General features: G+C 30.5%; 1 protein-coding gene across 1 annotated transcript; it reads left to right on the top strand.

Annotated features, from left to right (window-relative positions):
• Window positions 1–397: 397 nt before the first annotated feature.
• Window positions 398–18,828, top strand: LOC113366450 (ferrochelatase, mitochondrial-like). The gene is made up of 9 exons (XM_026608049.1): window positions 398–612; window positions 827–980; window positions 6,207–6,355; window positions 9,882–9,954; window positions 10,022–10,123; window positions 10,863–11,028; window positions 11,957–12,112; window positions 16,255–16,371; window positions 18,546–18,828. Exons 1-9 carry the CDS (start codon window positions 579–581, stop codon window positions 18,738–18,740), a joined length of 1,146 nt encoding a protein of 381 aa, XP_026463834.1. The 5' UTR covers window positions 398–578; the 3' UTR covers window positions 18,741–18,828.
• The last annotated feature ends 433 nt before the right edge of the window (window positions 18,829–19,261 follow it).

Genomic DNA, 19,261 nt, shown 5'->3' with positions numbered 1-19,261 from the left:
AATTTGATTTTCAAAACTCGTTTTGGCTCTCCCTAAGGCGTGCGTACGTAAGTAGGGTTTACGAATTACGAGAAGAAATTGGATTGTTTCTTGAAAATCTGAGTACACAAAAAGAAAAAGAATATTTTGCAAAAATTAAAGACCAAACATTTGTTCTATAAATGGAGTTGGATAATAAATATATTTTTGTTCAAATTTGTGTGGTTTTAATTATTTTAAATTAGCTAGGGGTAAACTCAATTCCCATACTTGCTCACAGGGGTAGTGACATTGAAAAGGTTAGGAACCACTGAACTAGTTTATCTATGGTCAGTTGGTCAGCTTGTCATTTGTCACAAATTGTGCGCATCGAACAGACCCAACATGTCTCCTTGTCATGTATGAATTGTTATTTTCTAAACATTGTGTAGGTTGTCACTTGTCAGCCTTGTGCCTGCAATTTTATTTAATGTGACAACTGATTTGCCATTTTTGTTTATAATAAGAGTTCATTACTAATTTGGAGATTTACTTATACGAAGATAAAGTGAAATTATAGACTAATTATTCAGGGTTAAATTTTATTTACTATACTCAATATGAATAATTACAGTTATAGAGTATTACAATTAGGTTAGGATTAAGAAGTTACTTTTTAGTTTTAAAATTTGAATTTTATTTTGAATGCTTGTTTAATATATTGATGTAAACGCAAATGTGATGTATATATGAATATATATGTACTTAGAAAAATGAATGAGAGAACACTAATGAATATTTAAATATTCGGTTCATATATTATTTTATTAATTTTTCAACTCACTTTTAATATATTTTACTCAAATAGGAAAACAAATGCAAAGACATTTAAGTTCATCTTCTCGACCAAATACTGGAATTTTAATGTTGAATATGGGTGGTCCACAGACCCTTGACAATGTGCCCGATTATTTGCATAGAATCATGACCGATACTGATATGATTCAACTTCCCTTCCAAAGGTAACATATAATTTTTTCATCTTATATATAATGACTCAGAGGCGACTACAAGAAAAAGCAGACAGAAAATTAGAAAACCAAATCACAATTATTTAGAAAATACAGCTTAACAAAACATAGATATCAGCTAATTTATACTTTACTTTTTATTTATATATTATAAAGACCTGGTATATTTCGGAACGGCATATTAATTTACAAATAAATCAATAAAACCAATTTTAAAATTAGGTCCCAATTTTATTATCATTTCTCATATAAATTAATCAATAATTGAGAAAGGATTTGCTTGATGTTTTATAACATTTTGTAATGGCCAGTTACAATATATACTACTACTAATAAATTTAAAGTTGCATATCTTACTATTAAATTAACAATAAGTTACAATATATCCTACAATCTTATTAAGTGATGTGTTATACATATAATAATATAATGTCAATAGAATTGATATTTTTTATGTTAGAAAATATGTAACATTTAATAAGATCTCTTCTTGAATACCTTTCAAAAACATCTTTTTTCATTTAATTTTCATGGCGTTTAAAGTTTTGTGGCATAAGCTCTATTTATAATTTTTCAATTTTTTTATGCTCAATAAGAGAAGCATCTGCACGTAGTTATGTATTTTTTCAAGTTAAGGGAATTTATTACCAGTTTAAATACCTTGAGGAATCACAAAAGTCGATTCATTTTGTTTCCATTTTTGCTGCTGATCATAACTCAAATTTGTTATATCGTTTAAGACTGCAATTTCCAATATGTATATCTTATGCTATAAATCATAAAGGCAGACAATGAATTTTTGTGTGATAAATTTGGAAAATCGATGTTTTAGTCGTGAATAAACAAAAAATCATTTATACATCGACATTTACGGATATGAGTAAAAATATTGGATTATCCTTGGATTTAAAATAAATTGAGTTATTGTTAATGAATTTGTTCAATAAATTGTAGTGTATATTTCTAATATACTATTTTATTGAACATATTTCAATATTTGTTTGTTTGATAGTTTTACCTGGCTAATTTGAATTTCACAGTATAATTAAAGAGTTAGTTGTAGGTTCTGAGACTCATCATTTTATTTCAAGCAGTTCCACATTTAAGATCACTCATATGGTTGTATATACATTTCGGTATAGTTATAGACTATAGTGTAAAACACATAATAATTTGTATCTAATTGATAAATATCAGTATAGTTTATTAAAAAAATGGAACTTTTGAATTGTAGACATGGATACAGAACAATGTCTATTGGGTCATCTAGTGTATATATGTATATATATATATATATATATATATATATATATATATATATATATCTGTGTGTGTGTATGTGTATATATATAAATTATGATGTTTCTTTTCCGAATAATTAATCCAATAAACTAGTTGGTTTTGGTATTTTGCTTTGAGGCAAGTTACAAGAACTTCCCGATATGTGTAAATAATCGACTTAATCAATAAAAAATAAATTAATTTATGAGTGATTTAAAGTATTCCGAGTAGATTTATTACACATAATTGAAAACGAACGTTAACTCTCGGAGTATTTTCTAAAAGCAAATGTTCAAAATTCAATAATTTTTATAATTGAACCAGTTTCTGTAGGACCTTAATGGTTGAGTATGTTCATTTAGATCAAGTACTCTATCATTATACCAAGTAAATCGTTTATTTTTAATTTTAACAAACGTCAAAAAAACTGCTCATTTTTTCAAATTTTTATGAATTTTTAAAATTAAACTACTTGTGAAGACGTAATATTTCAGTATGTTCTATAAGACCATGATATATATCGCCAAAAAAAGTTCCATGAAAATCGGCTTAAATTTTTTTTAACAGTTAATTACAACAAAACTGCTTGGTAGATTTTTACCTAAAACTAATCAGTATCATTCCCAACTAATATCTCTCGAACAGTTTTTGATTTTTTAAAATCGATATGGTGGTATGAGCTTAAATGTGGACGAAAAGTTTAACACTTTTTTTCGCACAAAACTGACAAATCATAACCCTCACGAGATACATAAAATAGCTTTTAAATTTCTAAAATCGGTTCAGGCGTTTTTGAGCAAACGTCGATGAAAAGTCTAATTTTGACAAACGCCAAAAAAACGATACTAATTTTCGCAAACTTTGACGAATTTTTCAAAATTAAACGACTTGTCGTAGGGCCTTAATATTTTAGTATGAGCTATGAGACTATGGTATCTACCGTCAAAAACAAATTCTTAAAAATCGTCGAAAAAAATTTTTTTAACACTTTATTACAAGAAAACGGCCCGGCCGATCTTTACCAAAAACTAATCAGCACGATTCCCAACCAGTATCTTTCGAACAGTTTTTGAATTTTACAAAATCGATTCAGAATTGCGGACTAAAACGTGGACGATTTTTTTCCCTTTTCTGCTATTTATGAAGAAACGGCTTGGCTGATCGCCACGCAAAATTGATAAACGCTAGTCCTCATCGAGATACATCGAATGGCTTTTAAATTTTTGAAATCGATCCAGCCGTTTTTGAGAAAACATCGATTTACGGCAAAAAGTCTATTCTCATACACACACACACATACTATACAAATTTGGTCTCATTCGATTCAGAATGGCATGAAATGTCGAGAAAACATAAAATTAACGAATCGGATTTTTTTATTAAAACATAAACTTCTCCTTCGGGAAGTTAATAAAAAACAATTAGTTTTTTGGAAATTTTTATGTAAGACGTTTCAGAACTAGATACATTTCATCATCGGGTTTTTCTGTCCGAAACAATTTTTTATGTAGACTAACAATATTAATGATGATTATTACAGAATATTGGGATCTTTTTAAAGAAATGGATTATGTACCTACTAGATGAAAGTAAAAAAAGGAAATGTAGGAAAATATAAAAAATGTTTTTGAATTGAGAAGCAAAAATTATTCACTTGCAACACTGATCTAGTACTCGCACAAAATTTATTCACGAATATTTGAAATTAATTATAAATATAATATCTAATATATTAAATTAATATAATATTATCATATTAATTGTTAAACTAAGAAGATCTTATTGGAGTTCCTCTTTTAGACACCTTCTTAGACTCTTAAATATTGTCAATTTAGCTCATAGGAATCTTTATGTATTTCAGATTGCTAAAAAAAAATATTTGAAATTTGTTTTTGGACTTTAATCGACTTACTGATTATCTGTAATGTAGTTCTGTCCCACAGATGTGAACAAATATATACTGTCCAAAGCGAATATTGTTTTATGGTTCGTATATTGACAATTTCCGAAAAAGAGATATTATTCCTGCTGCTTGGCTGATCATCGTGCAAAGCTGGCAAACTAGTCAACTAGCTCGTCCTTATGGAGTTAAATCGATTGAGTTTTAAATGTTTGAATCGGTACAGCCGTTTTTTGAGAAAACGTCGACGAAAAGTCAAAAATCGGCTCACACACACATACTTTTTACGCGGCATACATCATCACGTCATAGTTCATTTATGTTATTATTTTTGAATTACTGTTTTCATTTTATTTTTATTTTAACTATTTTCATTTTATATTCAATTTATTGAATTTTTTTTTGTATTTTTGTATTTTTTTGCTCATATCAATTTTGTAAATAAGACATTAAAGTCTTGATTAAAAAAAAAAAAATTGTAACAAAAAAAAAACACATACTTTTTCCAAATTTGGTCTCATTTGATTCAGAATGGCGAAAACATAAACTTATTCGGGAAGTTAATAAGGTGTCGTATATTACTGTTTATTGCAACATAAGTTTTGATACAAAAATCAAAAGATATTTAGAGAAAGCGATATCGATAGCTGTTTTTTTATTGCGGTAGAATTATTTTTGTTTTAATTTATTTGTAATTCTAATGCATTTTGTTAAAAGTTTATCAAGCGATCTCCATTTTCGAATGGATAATGATCATTAAATTTAAGAAATAAATGCTAGTTTTTGGCACTTTTCCCTTAATTATTCTCATTCACTACTATTTTTCTGGAAAAAAATGTAATTAGCTTTCAATATAATTGTTTTGCAATAAAAACTAATTCAATATCTACACTTATTACCAAAATTGATTTGTGTTCTATACTTTACTGCGTTATCGTAAAAATAGACCATTGTTATGGCAAGGCTATGCTATGTTCCCGTTTTCCTACAAAATAATTCAAAACTAATGATGCATGGTATCATGCCTTAATGCAAATTGCTGGAACTTCCCGTACTAAAAATTAAAGTTATTAAAAGAAATTTTTTTTAGAAACTTTGAGAAAATAATGAAAATTTGAGATTTTTAAAATTTTTGAAGTTTATATAGTATGAAATATTTTGAAAATTTTGAACTTTTTTTTAAAGCAATCGCGATACGTTAGCTACGTAGAAACGAAATAACGAAGCGCGTGGTCGCCGCGTCGCAGTATAACGGATAAACATTGGTACGGAACCCATAGAAATGTAAACAAAATTTGTTCTTATTGTTAAAATATCTGTAGAATTTGTGATAATTTGGCTTTTTTTATGGCATCTCTGAAACCGCTAGACCTGCCTTTCCAAAAAAATTACCAATATTTGAATATTTTTGAATTATTCAAATTGGTTGATTCGTGTTATCGAAATCGTCGACGAAAAATTGTATCCGCTCATACATACACACACGCGCACATAAATTTTTTCTAAAGTATGCCAAAATGTTCAGAAACCTCTGAAACGTAAAGATATATTAAAATTTTTATTTTCCATTTTTTGCGATTACTATAACTCGTCCTACGGGAAGTTAATACTGTCAAAATGCCATGTATCTGCTGTGCGATCAGGCATTTTACACATAAAATGCAACTTTAATCATATGTTCTAAGCCATATCTCAAAGATGCAGTTATAATAATATAGTTTATTCTGTCTTTTCTGTTTGTGAATTTTCTAGGTTAGGTTATCCATCTAAAACGCCTGACTGCACAACAACCACATAGGATATTGACAGTTTATAGTACCACTTTATATAAAACTGCTACATAACATAGCCTTGCCATAACATGGTTCTATTTTACGGCAGAATCGGCCCCTAAATCTCAGTTATACATTTTTTATTAAGTATATTTTTCTATATTTGAGATATGTATGAGAGTATTTTTCTTTATGTTCGAGAACCTATGTTATTCTCCAAGGAATATTTATCCATATTAAACTTGATATTAATTTCTATTGCAGCAAATTGGGCCCATGGATCGCCAAAAGGCGAACTAAAGATGTGCAACAAAAATATAAAGAAATTGGTGGTGGTTCACCTATACTAAAATGGACTAACTTACAAGGGGAATTACTTTGTAAAAAATTAGACATAGTATCACCAGAAACAGGTAAATTAAGATTTTAATTATTATAGTTAAAATGATACGATTTAGATATTGTTGCCATTTCAAATGTAATGTTATTATGCTCCGCTCATAGAAACTTTTGTACCAATTGCCAAAAAATGAGACAGTCGATTTATACAAGCATCTCCTGAAGTGAATTTTTTATCAGCAAAACTGTTCGACTTGAACAGGAACATATTACCAACCTTGGTGCGAACTGTAATATCCCGGAGCTTCTGGCGAGTCTCTATCGATGTGTGTTGCCACTTTGCCAGACATTGTTCTGATGGAACACAATTCCTGTCCTATTGGCCAAAGCTGGCCGATTCTGAGCAATTGTTTCTTTAGAAAGTTCAATTGTTAACTGTACAGTTCAGAGTTGAGAATGTGGCTACAGTTTTACTTATATACTTTAAATAAATATGTTTGACTTTGTGATTCAGTTTATATAATTTTTATAAATATTATACAATGTTACATTCCTTATAATAATCTATTTGAAAACATTTAATATTCCTCGAACATTTCGTTACGGTACGGGAAGTTCCAGCAATTTGCCTTAAGGCACGATGCAATACATCACTAGTCACTCTGAAATTTGTACTAAAACACTAATGTTTTCTACTAATTCTATATTTTATGTGCTTCATTTACAACTCCCTTCTCAACACAAATACTTATAACTTCATAAACGCCTTTGACTGGGTAACAAATAATATTCACCCTGTGCTGTTACAAAGACATCTATCTAATTGATTCGCACTAATGATCCTTGCTTTATAACCACAATCTACTTACATAATATTATAGTTTCGGCCAATCCTGTTCTTTGCAGTCATCTTGCACTGTTGACTCTTAACTCCAAAATCAATCCATTTTTTTGTTTATGTTCCATATTCACATAATTACGTACCAGTGTTCTTATCAATACTTTTCTACCAACCTGCTTCCTAATTTAGATTTTTCTGCTCGCCGCCTTCTCTTCGCTGCCTTGCTTCCGCTCCAACACTGCTTTCAAAACAATTTTCCGCAGTTCACCCTGTTTCGATGCACCTTTTTCCGATGCATTTTCCTCTTATATATTTTCTACTATTGCATTTTTCTCCAATACATTTTTCACTAATGCATTTGCCTGCCATGAACTCTTCTTCAAGATAGTTTGCTCTTGTGTAACAGCTTCTGTTTCTGCTCGGATCATTCTTTTAATACTTTCTTTATTTTTTTCTTATCTGCTTTGAACTCTGTTGAAGCATCTTGCATTACTGCAATTGTTTTGCTTTTGGATTCTTTGTCAGCCTTTAAATTTTCTACCCCCTGGTAAATTGCTTCTTTTTATCATCATTTATGTCTACATTTGCAGGTTTCATACCATCATCATCACATGGCACTGAATCAACTAAGCACATTAGATCCAATCCGTCAGATCTTACACCGATCCAGATCCCGTTCAGATCCCGTTCAGATCCCGTTCAGATCCCGTCCAGATTCAAATTTTAATCCAGATCCTTATTATCTCGTCCAGATCCTTGTAGCTCCGCCCAAGTTCCTGTAATTCCTGTCTACGTTCTTGTAATCTCACTTCTGATACTGTAATCACTCTGGATTATGTGATTCTCTCTTCATCACTCTGTAAATTGTACTAACACACCATTATCTTTCACTAATTTTTTATTCTATCTGCTTCACTTACAAAGCCATTCTCAACGCAAATACTTATATAATAACTTCTGGTTTTTGCATTTAATGAATTTTTTTTCATAACCCGAATTTATTACTAAGGATAAATTATACGAAATATGGTCATTAATTATCAGTTTTCCACAAATTGGTCGGCCGACTAATTGCCTAGTGGATGGGGCGCATAAGTAATTCTAAAATGAAATAACATTAACAAAAGAAAAATATCAATATTTATCTAAACTAAATAACATAATGAAATTACTAGGTATTTAAAGCATGATCAATGTGATTAAACATGCGTTCGAAAAACAGATTTAAATCGATTTAAGTGTTAGAACTTGAAATGTCTTGCCTTGTAATTTGTTGATATCTTTCTATAAAAAAACTAAAAATATTCAATATTTCAGTTTATTTGCCTGCTATTTTAAAAGATTTCTAAAATAAAAAATCACTTAAAAATTAAATATAACTAGTTGGTTATTTTGCCTTGAGGCAAGTTGCATGAACTTTCCGATATGTGTAAATAATCGACTTAATCAATAAAAAATAAACTAATTTATGAGTGATTAAAAGTATTCCGAGTGGATTTATTACACATAATTGAAAACGAACGAACACGTTAACTCGGAGTATTTTCTAAAAGCACAAATCAATAATTTTTATAATTGAATCAGTTTCCGTAGGACTTTAATGCTTTAGTATGTTCATTAAGACCAAGTACTCTATCGTTATACCAAGTAAATTGTCTAATTTTAATTTTAACAATTAAACGTCAAAAAAAACTACTCATTTTCTCAAACTTTGATGAATTTTGAAAATTAAACTACTTGTAAGGCCGTAATATTTCAGTAAGTTCTATAAGACCATGGTATATATCGCCAAAAAAAGTTCCATAAAAATCGGCTTAATTTTTTTTCAACTATTAATTACAAGACAACGGCTCGGTACGAGTTGTCGAAGGGCCTTAATATTTTAGTATGATCTATAAGACTATGGTATCTACCGTCAAAAAAAAATCATAAAAATCGTCGGAAAAAAATTACAAGTACACTTTATTACAAGAAAACGGCTCGGCCGATCTTAACCAGAAACTAAGCAGCACGATTCCCAACCAATATCTTTCGAACGTTTTTTGAATTTTTAAAATCGATTCAGAATTGCGGGCTAAAACGTGGACGAATTTTCTTTCACTTTTTTGCGATTTACAACGAAACGGTTCGATCTATCGTAGCGCGAAACTGAAGAAACGATAGTCCTCATCGAAATTCATCGAATGGCTTTTGAATTTTTGAAATCGGTCAAGCCGTTTTTGAGAAAACGTCGATTTACGGTAAATAAATCTGTTCACACACACACACACACATATACATACTTTTTCCAAATTTGATCTCATTCGATTCAGAATGGGTTGAAACGTTGAGAAAACATAAAATTTGCGAATCGTATTTTTTTTAGAAAACAAACTTCTCCTTCGCGAGTTAAAAATAAAACTATTTTTTATGTAAGTTAGATTTCTATATGAACTTTAATATGTTAATGTATGACCTACAGATATTATTATTTCTACTTTTATTTTAAAAAAAATGTAATTGAGTGAATATATATAATTTTTTCAGACTACATATATTAAAAAACCATAGAGTTGTTTGTCTAAATAATTGTTCGGCATTTTGTAATGAACCCTAACTTGTAGTTAATATCATGTTTTCGCAGTAGGTGTAGTTTTATCATCTCGATTAAAAAATATGTTGCGTAATATAGTTAATAATATTTTTTTACAACAATTAGTATTTATTTTAAGTATGTATTATTTTCGTATATGTTAATATAATTTATTTTTTTGTTGCAGCTCCTCATAAACATTATATTGCTTTTCGATACGTCAATCCTTTTACTAAAGATGCTATAGATCAGATAGCAGTGTAAGGAATTATATGTTGTATCTGTTATGATATATCTATAAGTACTAATCAAACTATCATCACTTAGAGATCAACCGAAGAGGGTCGTTTTATTTTCACAGTATCCACAATACAGTTGTGCTACTTCAGGTTCGAGTTTCAATGAGATTTATACGTTTGATAAGAAATAGTAAGTTTTTATAATTTTATTTTATGCAAGCGGGTTTCGGAATTTTCTCTCAGTTATAAATTAATATTGTTTTAACATCCACCTAATAAATTCAAGATATATGAATTTTATAAAAGCCTTTGAAAAATACAAAAACATATTGTAAAATAAGATTTTTATATAGGTAAGAAAAGAGTGGGCACAAAAAACTGCACTATATTATTTTCTTATGAAAGGGTTCAACTTTTGCTATGAGCGTCGCCTATAGATGTCATCCAATGTGTCGACTTTTATTGACAATGTTTATCTTTCTGAGTTAAATTATTGAGAGTTCTAATTTGTTATTCTGGATTTCTTTCAGAAGTATAATTTGTAAATATAATTTTGTTGATAATGATTGGAAAATCCTACGTTACACATATCTTATCTTCATGTAACAAATACTTTTGCGGCTTGCAGGCACTCGTAGCAAAATTGTAAAGAATAAATCACTGAGAAGTGTTTGTTTTTTGTTTACGGTTATAACATAAATTCAAATAAAAAATTTATATTTTACACAATGCAAAGCGAACGACCCATGGTTTTCTTACTCTAATTACTTTGCGTCAGCATAAATAGTTTTTGTGCATGTCATAACATTATAAACTGCTCTAGAACAAAGAATCAATTGGAATTATTAAAATTATAATTATTAAATTATTATGGAGAAAGTTTTATAGTTTTGATTTAACAAATTTTAATAATGCATATTTGTTAATAGCGGATTACCTAATGATATTACTTGGAGTGTAATTGATCGATGGAGTACGCATCCACTTTTAATTAAAACGATTGCGAAGAGGGTACAAGATGAATTGAAGCATTTTAATGAGGAAACAAGAAATAATGTGTTGATCGTTTTTTCAGCACACTCTCTTCCTTTAAAAGTAAGTTGACAATTTTTACTAACTACTCTTGGTAGAATATTGTTCATCTTAAATAAGAAAATGTTAGTGATTAATATTTTGAATCTTTTTATAATTATATTGAATAATTTCTTGGAAAGCTTAGTTGTTAATTATTTCCACACATATGAATATGGACGGTAGATACCATAGTCTTGTAGATCATACTAAAATATTACGGCCCTACGCAAGTCGTTTGATTTTAAAAATTCTTCTTTCGTTTGCAAAAATTATTATAGCTTTTTTGGAAATATCAGTTTTGTGCAACGATCGGCTGAGCCGTTTATTTGTAATTTGGAAAAAAGTGTTAAACTTTTCGTCCACATTTAAGCTCATACTACCGAATCGATTTAAAAGAATCAAAAACTGTTCAAAAGATATAAGTAGGGAATGATACTGATTAGTTTTAGGTGAAAATCTACCGAGCCGTTTTCTTGTAATTAACTGTTAAAACTAATTACACTAACTGCACTATTACACAGTAATAAACCAAGCTGCTAAAATATAAGAATTTTTAGTAGCCGGTAACTTGCAAAACTTTAAAACATTTTTTTCTTATAATTAGTTCTTTTATCGATATCCGACATTATTTTGAAAAAATAAAATTACATGACTGAGAAGGGGTTTCATCCCCACCGGGGGATGATGGCGGAGTCCAAATTGTTTTCACTTTTGAACTTGAGGGTAAGATGAACCTAATTCCAAAATTTCATGCAAATCGGAGCACAGTAAAAAAAAATCAGAGGTTATAATTTTTTCCATTCCGTTTACTGCACTAATAATATTTTTTTGTTTATTAATATAATAAAATACTTATTTTTTAAATTACGCGGCCCTCTTCACTGTAATGTTAATTTTTTTATGACAATGAAATGCTAATTGTTTAAAATAATGTTTTAATACCTTTCAGGCTGTGAATCGTGGCGATTCTTACCCATCCGAAATTGGAGCAACCGTACATTTGGTAATGCAAGAATTGCAGAACTGTAACCCATACACATTAGTGTGGCAGTCAAAAGTCGGTCCACTGCCTTGGTTAGAACCATATACTGATGAGGCTTTAAAGGTTTGATAGTATTCTGTTATATACAACACACTCAAACACTTATGCCTGTGTGTATGTATGTGCGTGCGTGTGTGTGTGCGGATACAAATTTTCGCCGACGATTTCGAGAAAACATTCCAATTGATTTGAATTATTCAAAAAATATTCGATTGCTATTGATAAGAGACGTGCTAATTAGTTTTTGAACAAGATAGGTTTAGCTGTTTCGAAGATACGGGGCGAAAAGTTCCAAAAACGGTAACTCGGTTTTTAAGAGAACAGAGCGTCCAATTTTAATAATTCAATAAATATTTTACTTGTATTGACAAAGAACTGATTAACTGCTTGGAAAGGCAGGTCTAGCGGTTTCCGAGATCGAGTAAAAAAGTGAAAAAAAAGACATTTGGCGGTCATAAATGATCATCAGACATATGCGCATCAAATTATCAGATATTTTATAGAGATTTTTAAATTTAGTTCACATTTATATGGGTTTCGTTATATTATTTGTCCGTTATAAGAGACGCGGCGCTTACTCGCTTCGATAATTCTTCTTATGCAGCTAAGCAGCGAGATTGCTTTGAAAAAAAAAAATGAAAATATTTCTGAATATAAAAAAAGAATATTTTCTTCAAAAAATCAATTTTTTCAAACAAGTCAATTTTTATTCAAAAATTTCAAAATTTTCAAAAATCAAATTTTTCAAAGTTAAAAAAATATATATATATTTAAAAAAATTGGTTTTTGATATGGAAAGTTTCAGCAATTTGCCTTAAGGCACGATGCAATACACCACTAGTTTTTGAAAACGTTTGTTAAAATCTGAATTTTTATCCACATTTTCACAAAAGCGACTGGAGAGATCTCAAAAATTTAAAAGCAGTTTCATGTATCTCGATAAGGACTATCGTTTTTCAGTTTTGTGCAACGCTCAGCCGAACTGTTTCTTTGTAATAAGCAAAAAAGTAAAAATTGTTTAGTCTACGTTTTATCGTGCTTTCCTGAATCGATTTTGAAAAGTTTAAAAACCGTACGATATATATTGCGGAATCGTGCTGATTAATTTTTAATTGAGATTTGTTGAAATTTTTTTTTTGACTATTGAACTTTTTATGTTGATAGATATCATGATCCCAGAAACCATAATAAAATATTACGGCCCTACGACAAGTAGTTCAATTTTAAAAATTAATCAAAGTTTGAAAAAATATGGTGATCTATGTGTCATAATACATACTTTTGTGATATGATATAAGATAAAGTAATATATTAATTTATGAAACAGTTCGGCCGATCGTAGCGCAAAACTGACAAACGATAGTCCTCATCGAGATACATCGGATGGCTTTTAAATTTTTGAAATCGGTCCAGCCGTTTTTGAGAAAACGTCGATTTATGGATCGTTCAAGTATTACGTAAGCAGATTTAGTATAATTATTTACCTCTCCATCCCCCTATGTCACCAAAAGTAAGCAAAGGTGTCACCAAAACGTCACTCAAAATAAGAAATCAATAACCCCCCCTACCCCCCTATAGTGCTTACATAATACTTGAACGGCCCCTTACGGTAAAAAAAAATATGTTCACACATACACACATACTTTTTCCAAATTTGGTTCATTCGATTCAGAATGGGTTGAAACGTCGAGAAAACATCAAATTAGCGAATCTTTTCCCGTAAATCGACGTTTTCTCAAAAACGGCTGAAGCGAATTCAAAAATTTAAAAGCCATTCGAAGTATCTCCATGAGGACTAGCATTTATCAATTTTGCGCGGCGATCAGCCAAGCTGTTTCTTTGCAAATAGCAGAAAAGTGAAAAAAATTTCGTCCACGTTTTAGCCCGCAGTTCTGAATCGATTTTGAAAATTCAAAAACCGTTCGAAAGATATTGGTTGGAAATCGTGCTGATGAGTTTTTGGTAGAGATCGGCCGGGCCGTTTTCTTGTAATTAAGTGTTAAAAAAAAAAATTTCGACGATTTTTATCATTATTTTTTTGACGGTAGATACCAGTCTTCTAGATCATACTGAAATATAACGGCCCTAAGACAACTCGTTTAGCTTTAAAAATTCGTCAAAGTTTGCAAAAATTAGTATCGTTTTTTGTCATTTGCCAAAATTAGACTTTTCATCGACGTTTGCTCGAAAACGCCTGAACCGATTTCGGAAATTTGAAAACCATTTGTTGTGCCTCAATGAGGATTATCGCTTGTCAGTTTTGTGCGACAATCGGCCGAGCCGTTTCTTTGAAATTTGGAAAAAAGTGTAAAACATTTAAGCTCATACTACCGAATCGATTTTAAAAAATCAAAAACTGTTCGAAAGATATTAGTTGGGAATGATACTGATTAGTTTTAGGTGAAAATATACCAAGCCGTTTCCTTGTAATTACATTGAAAATACATTGAGAAATATTACGATAGAGAAAATCGTCCTGATAATATTGAGATTGAAGAAGAGAAAGCAGTGGATGAAGACAAGGGACCTTCCATATTAAAAAGCGAAGTCGAGAGAGCAATAAATGAGATGAGAAGAAAGAAAGCAACGGGAGATGACGACATACCGGTGGACCTGCCGAAAGTGCTGGATAACAACGGATTGAGGAAACTGATCAAATTTTTGAATGAAATATGCCGAACGACCGAATGGCCAAAGGACTCTTCAGAAAAAGGCCAAAGCGAATAAATGCAGCGACTACAGGAGGATCAGTTTAATTTTGCACATAGGGAAGGTTCTGGCCAAAATCTTTATGAGACAACTCGAAAATAGAATCGAGCAGCACATGAGCGAAGACCAGTTTGGTTTCAGGAAAGGAAGAGGCCCTAGGAACGCTATTGGAAAATTGAGGATAATGTCGGACAGATGTTAACGTTAACGAGGACTTATGTTTCTGTTTTATAGATTGGCAGAAAGCTTTCGACAGAGTCAACTGGAGTAAGCTTATGGGAATTTTAAAATCTATTAATATCGATTGGAGGGGTCGCAGGCTGTTCCTGAATTTGTATATGAGACGGAAAGTAAAGGTTCGAGTGAACCAGGGAGATACAAACGGCGTTGAAATAGGTAGAGGTGTGCGGCAAGGATGCTGTATGTCACCGATCCTATTCAACCTGTACGGAGAATGGCTCCGAGCCATTCAACCCAACGCAGGTGATTTTTTTGATTGGAGGAAGAAGAATCACCACCATAAAGTACGCTGATGATCTAGTAGTGATATCGAAAAACCAAACCCAGCTGCAAAACATGATGAGCAGAACAAGTCGAAAGTGATGAGAATCATAAAAAAAAATAATCAGTTGAGGGTAACGGTAGGAAATCGAGAAGTGGAAGACGTGGATCATTTCAAATTCCTGGGAAGCATACTGACCAGAGACGGATTCTCCACGAAAGAGATCAGGACAAGGATCGCAAGCGCCAAGGCGGCATTCACGAAGAAGAGAATGCTACTGACGAGCAAACTGAGTCTCGACTTGCTAAAGAGATTAATAAAGTGCTATGTCTGGAGCGTAGCTCTGTACGGATTGGAGACATGGACTCTAAGAAAGGTCGATAAAAATTACCTCGAGAGTTTTGAAATATGGTGCTGGAGACGAATGGAGAAGATAAAGTGGACAGATAAAATTACAAATGAAGAAGTCCTGAGAAGAGTGGGCGAAGAAAGGACTGTACTGAGCACAATTCTGAGAAGAAAAAAAACTAGATCGGATCTCTTCTGCATAAAAAATGCCTCCTGCAAGACGTCGTCGAGGGTAAAATAGAAGGAATAAATGGAATGGGAAGAAGAACTGAAAGCCGAAGCACATGATCAAGAAGCATGGAAGCAGAAGTTTGGAACGGAAAATATATGAAAAATAGGGGAGAGGGAATAGTGGTAATTGGAATAATAGATGAAGGGTAGGAGAATCATTTATTTGTGGTGGTATTTTACCCCAAGGAGCTGCCTTCGGGCAGACTACATTTATTATTATGTTATTACGACCAATAACATTGATGAAATTAAAAAAAAACTACTAATTGATTTTTTAGATATTTATTTATTTTACTAATTGATTTTTTGGATATTTTTATCATATACTGTAATAATAACTTTAAAATAGATTATGGTATAGCTCATGCTATGGTTTAACTTGGTATCGTTAAAGTAATATAACATTTAATTTCAGGGTTATGTGAAACAAGGAAAAAAGCATTTTATACTAGTTCCTGTGGCATTTGTTAATGAACACATCGAGACCTTACATGAACTGGATATAGAATACTGCCACGATCTTGCTAAAGAGGTAATACTGCATTTATAATATATAATTACATAGCTACTTTATATTGCTGCTATTATATAGTAGTTGACCTGGCAAACGTTGTTTTACCATGTAAAGCATTTCAATGAAATTTCTAGAGTAGCAAAAATAAATTACTTTATTATTATAAGTGTGTAAAAGACGAAAACGCTCACTTAACGGTATTGGTTAGGCTATCTTTTGCCATTAAAACGAACTCGAGGGTTTGCCCACTCTGGAGCATATTGAGATGGGCGAGGTGCAAAAGTCCAATTTGATTTTAGCAATTACTTATAATGCAGTGTTTAGTAAAATATCCAGTTAATTCATCATTGTCAACACATGTATTTTGGTAATTTTTTTTTTAAAATTAGTCATCTGGTTCTTATTACCTCATTGAGTAAAAGAGGACAGTCAGATAACATAACGGCCCACTATTTCATTTTAAAGAGGTGTTTTAGAATAATAGCTACATTATTCAATCAATGCGATGATGTGTAATTATTAAGTTGAACAACAAAATTAAAAATTACAATCTAAATATACATTTGCTAAACATAATAAAGAAAAATCTTTATCTACTCCTACTACTTTTATAAATCTTGCTTTGGTAAGAATTACTGTTAAATTTATTTTAATCAGGCTCAATGTTTTGTAAATTGTAAAATACTATTATTAAAAATAATGTAAGCGCAATTTCTGTTTGAAACACATATTTCATATATACATTTTCTACAAATATCACTTTATCCACAACCTTTGTATGGAACTTTGTCAAAAAGAGTCATCACAGTTGGAATTAATATTTAATTTAGCTTGTAAATAGTTGTTATTTGTTAAATTATTGAGGCAGCTATGCAATATTTTCACGTTATTTAAGAATGCGAGAATTTTATCAATAAATATTGGAAGAAAACTGTTTTAAAATGACAGATGAAATTTCATCTGATTCTTAAGAATGAGAGTTATATAATAACTTGCTTGCGACAAATCATCAAAAGTTATAGGATACACGCAGAAATAATTTAAATTTGTTTTTATTTTTAAAAAGATCGCATTCAAAATGACCAGATCAATAGTTATATTTGAAGTCAAAATAAAAGTTCCGTTAAGGAAAAAAATATTAAATGCGCTAGCAATTGAAAGTATATCAGTTTTTATATTATTAATATTAAAGCATTCAATATTAGTAAAATTTGCTTTAAAGTTAACTTTTGATTTTATGAGCGACCACATCGTTTTTGTTTATTATGAGAATTGAAAATAATATTATCAATATATTTAGTTTTTGCTAATTCGCATGAATCATTGGAAAAAGTATAGGCGTGTTTCCATACAGAATTGGCGCCACTCTGGTATTTAAATCATTTTGATGCCATTTTATAGGCATTTTCTCGAAAATCTGATATACCAAATTTGAAATCCGTATCTCATTTGGCCAAAATATCATTGAAAATGTGTGAAAGTGGCCCCTTTTTTCAAAGTCGTTTTTTGTCGCAACTGTAAAAGATATCGACAAACAAATAACGCCATTCTATTTACATCGGTGTGCACTATATTGTTTAATAATTATATTTTAGTGCATGAAAAAGTGAAAATAATTTTTTATTTTGAATTTTCGTGTAGAGCGGTTATTTGGACTAATTTTTAATTAGCATCATTAGAAAGGCTATTCAATTTTCTTTTACTGTCCAAAATTTTGATTTATTTCATGTGGTAGAACATATTTAAAATTAAAAAAACCCCTGCAAGTACACGCTCGCGCTCATATAACACCCGCGTAAGTCGTCTCTGATTTGCAACGACTAGGAACAGCATTGCTCGACGCGCGTCTTCATAAATTCTGCATATGGAACATTTCTTTGTGAAACATTTTTAATAAAACACGATATACACATTTATATTTTGATTAATTATATATTCATATGTATGTGTATAATAATAATTATATTTATATATAATTAAATAATATCTTGAAGTTTTTTTTAATTGAATAATATATAAAAATATATTGAATAGAATATCTATACCTATAAATGCTCATATTAATTGTTGAACTGCTATACAATTCTGCATCATCATTAATTGAAACGATATTTAAATTTTGCGGCATTATTAATTGTATTCTACATAAAGATAATACATCATTCTACAATTAATAAATTACTTTGTCACAGATTGGCGTAGAGAGGATTAGGAGAGCTGCAGCTCCAAATGATCATCCGATTTTCATTGACGCATTAGTGGATATCGTACACAAGCATTTGAAGAATTCAAGAAAAGTTGATGCTAAATTTCTGACATTATGTGCGCATTGCACAAATCCTAAATGTAAAGAAAGTAAAATGTTTTTTGAAAGACTTTGTCAATAGCAGAAGGTAATTTGGATAGACAAAGCACTGTTATTATTAATCTGTTGCGTATGGTGAAAGGGATGAATTCAATAAAGACAAATGTGTGAAAAGGTTTGTTATGAAATATAAATATATTTATATTAAATATTATTAAATTAAATATTATTTAAATAGCTTGAACAGCATAAATAAATTATTCAACCATATGCAGTGATATATTTATTATTTTACTTCTTTTCTCTCTCCTTCTTTCTCTCTAAATATATATATGAGGGTGGTCTGAATACTTTTCGACGTCAGCACAATTTTCAATTTCAACACGAGTATGTTTTATATATACTCAGTGAAACCTGTTTTTGTGCGATCAATTTTTTAGTTATTTAATTTTTGTGCTATCGGTTTTATGCGCTTATATATATATATATATATATATATATATATATATATATATATATTATGCCTCCCCGAATCGACACATCCTTGTCGTTGGGGTTGGGCAATGAATAATGTTATATTAGCAGACTTAACTTATCTGGTGC

Source organism: Ctenocephalides felis, unplaced genomic scaffold (genome assembly GCF_003426905.1).
Source record: "Ctenocephalides felis isolate EL2017-DRISC unplaced genomic scaffold, ASM342690v1 CF-g0.4_SCAFFOLD_01170, whole genome shotgun sequence".
NCBI classification, from domain to species: domain Eukaryota; kingdom Metazoa; phylum Arthropoda; class Insecta; order Siphonaptera; family Pulicidae; genus Ctenocephalides; species Ctenocephalides felis.
The sequence above is the reverse complement of the archived record's forward strand: the minus strand, read 5'-3'. Positions and strand labels throughout refer to the sequence as shown.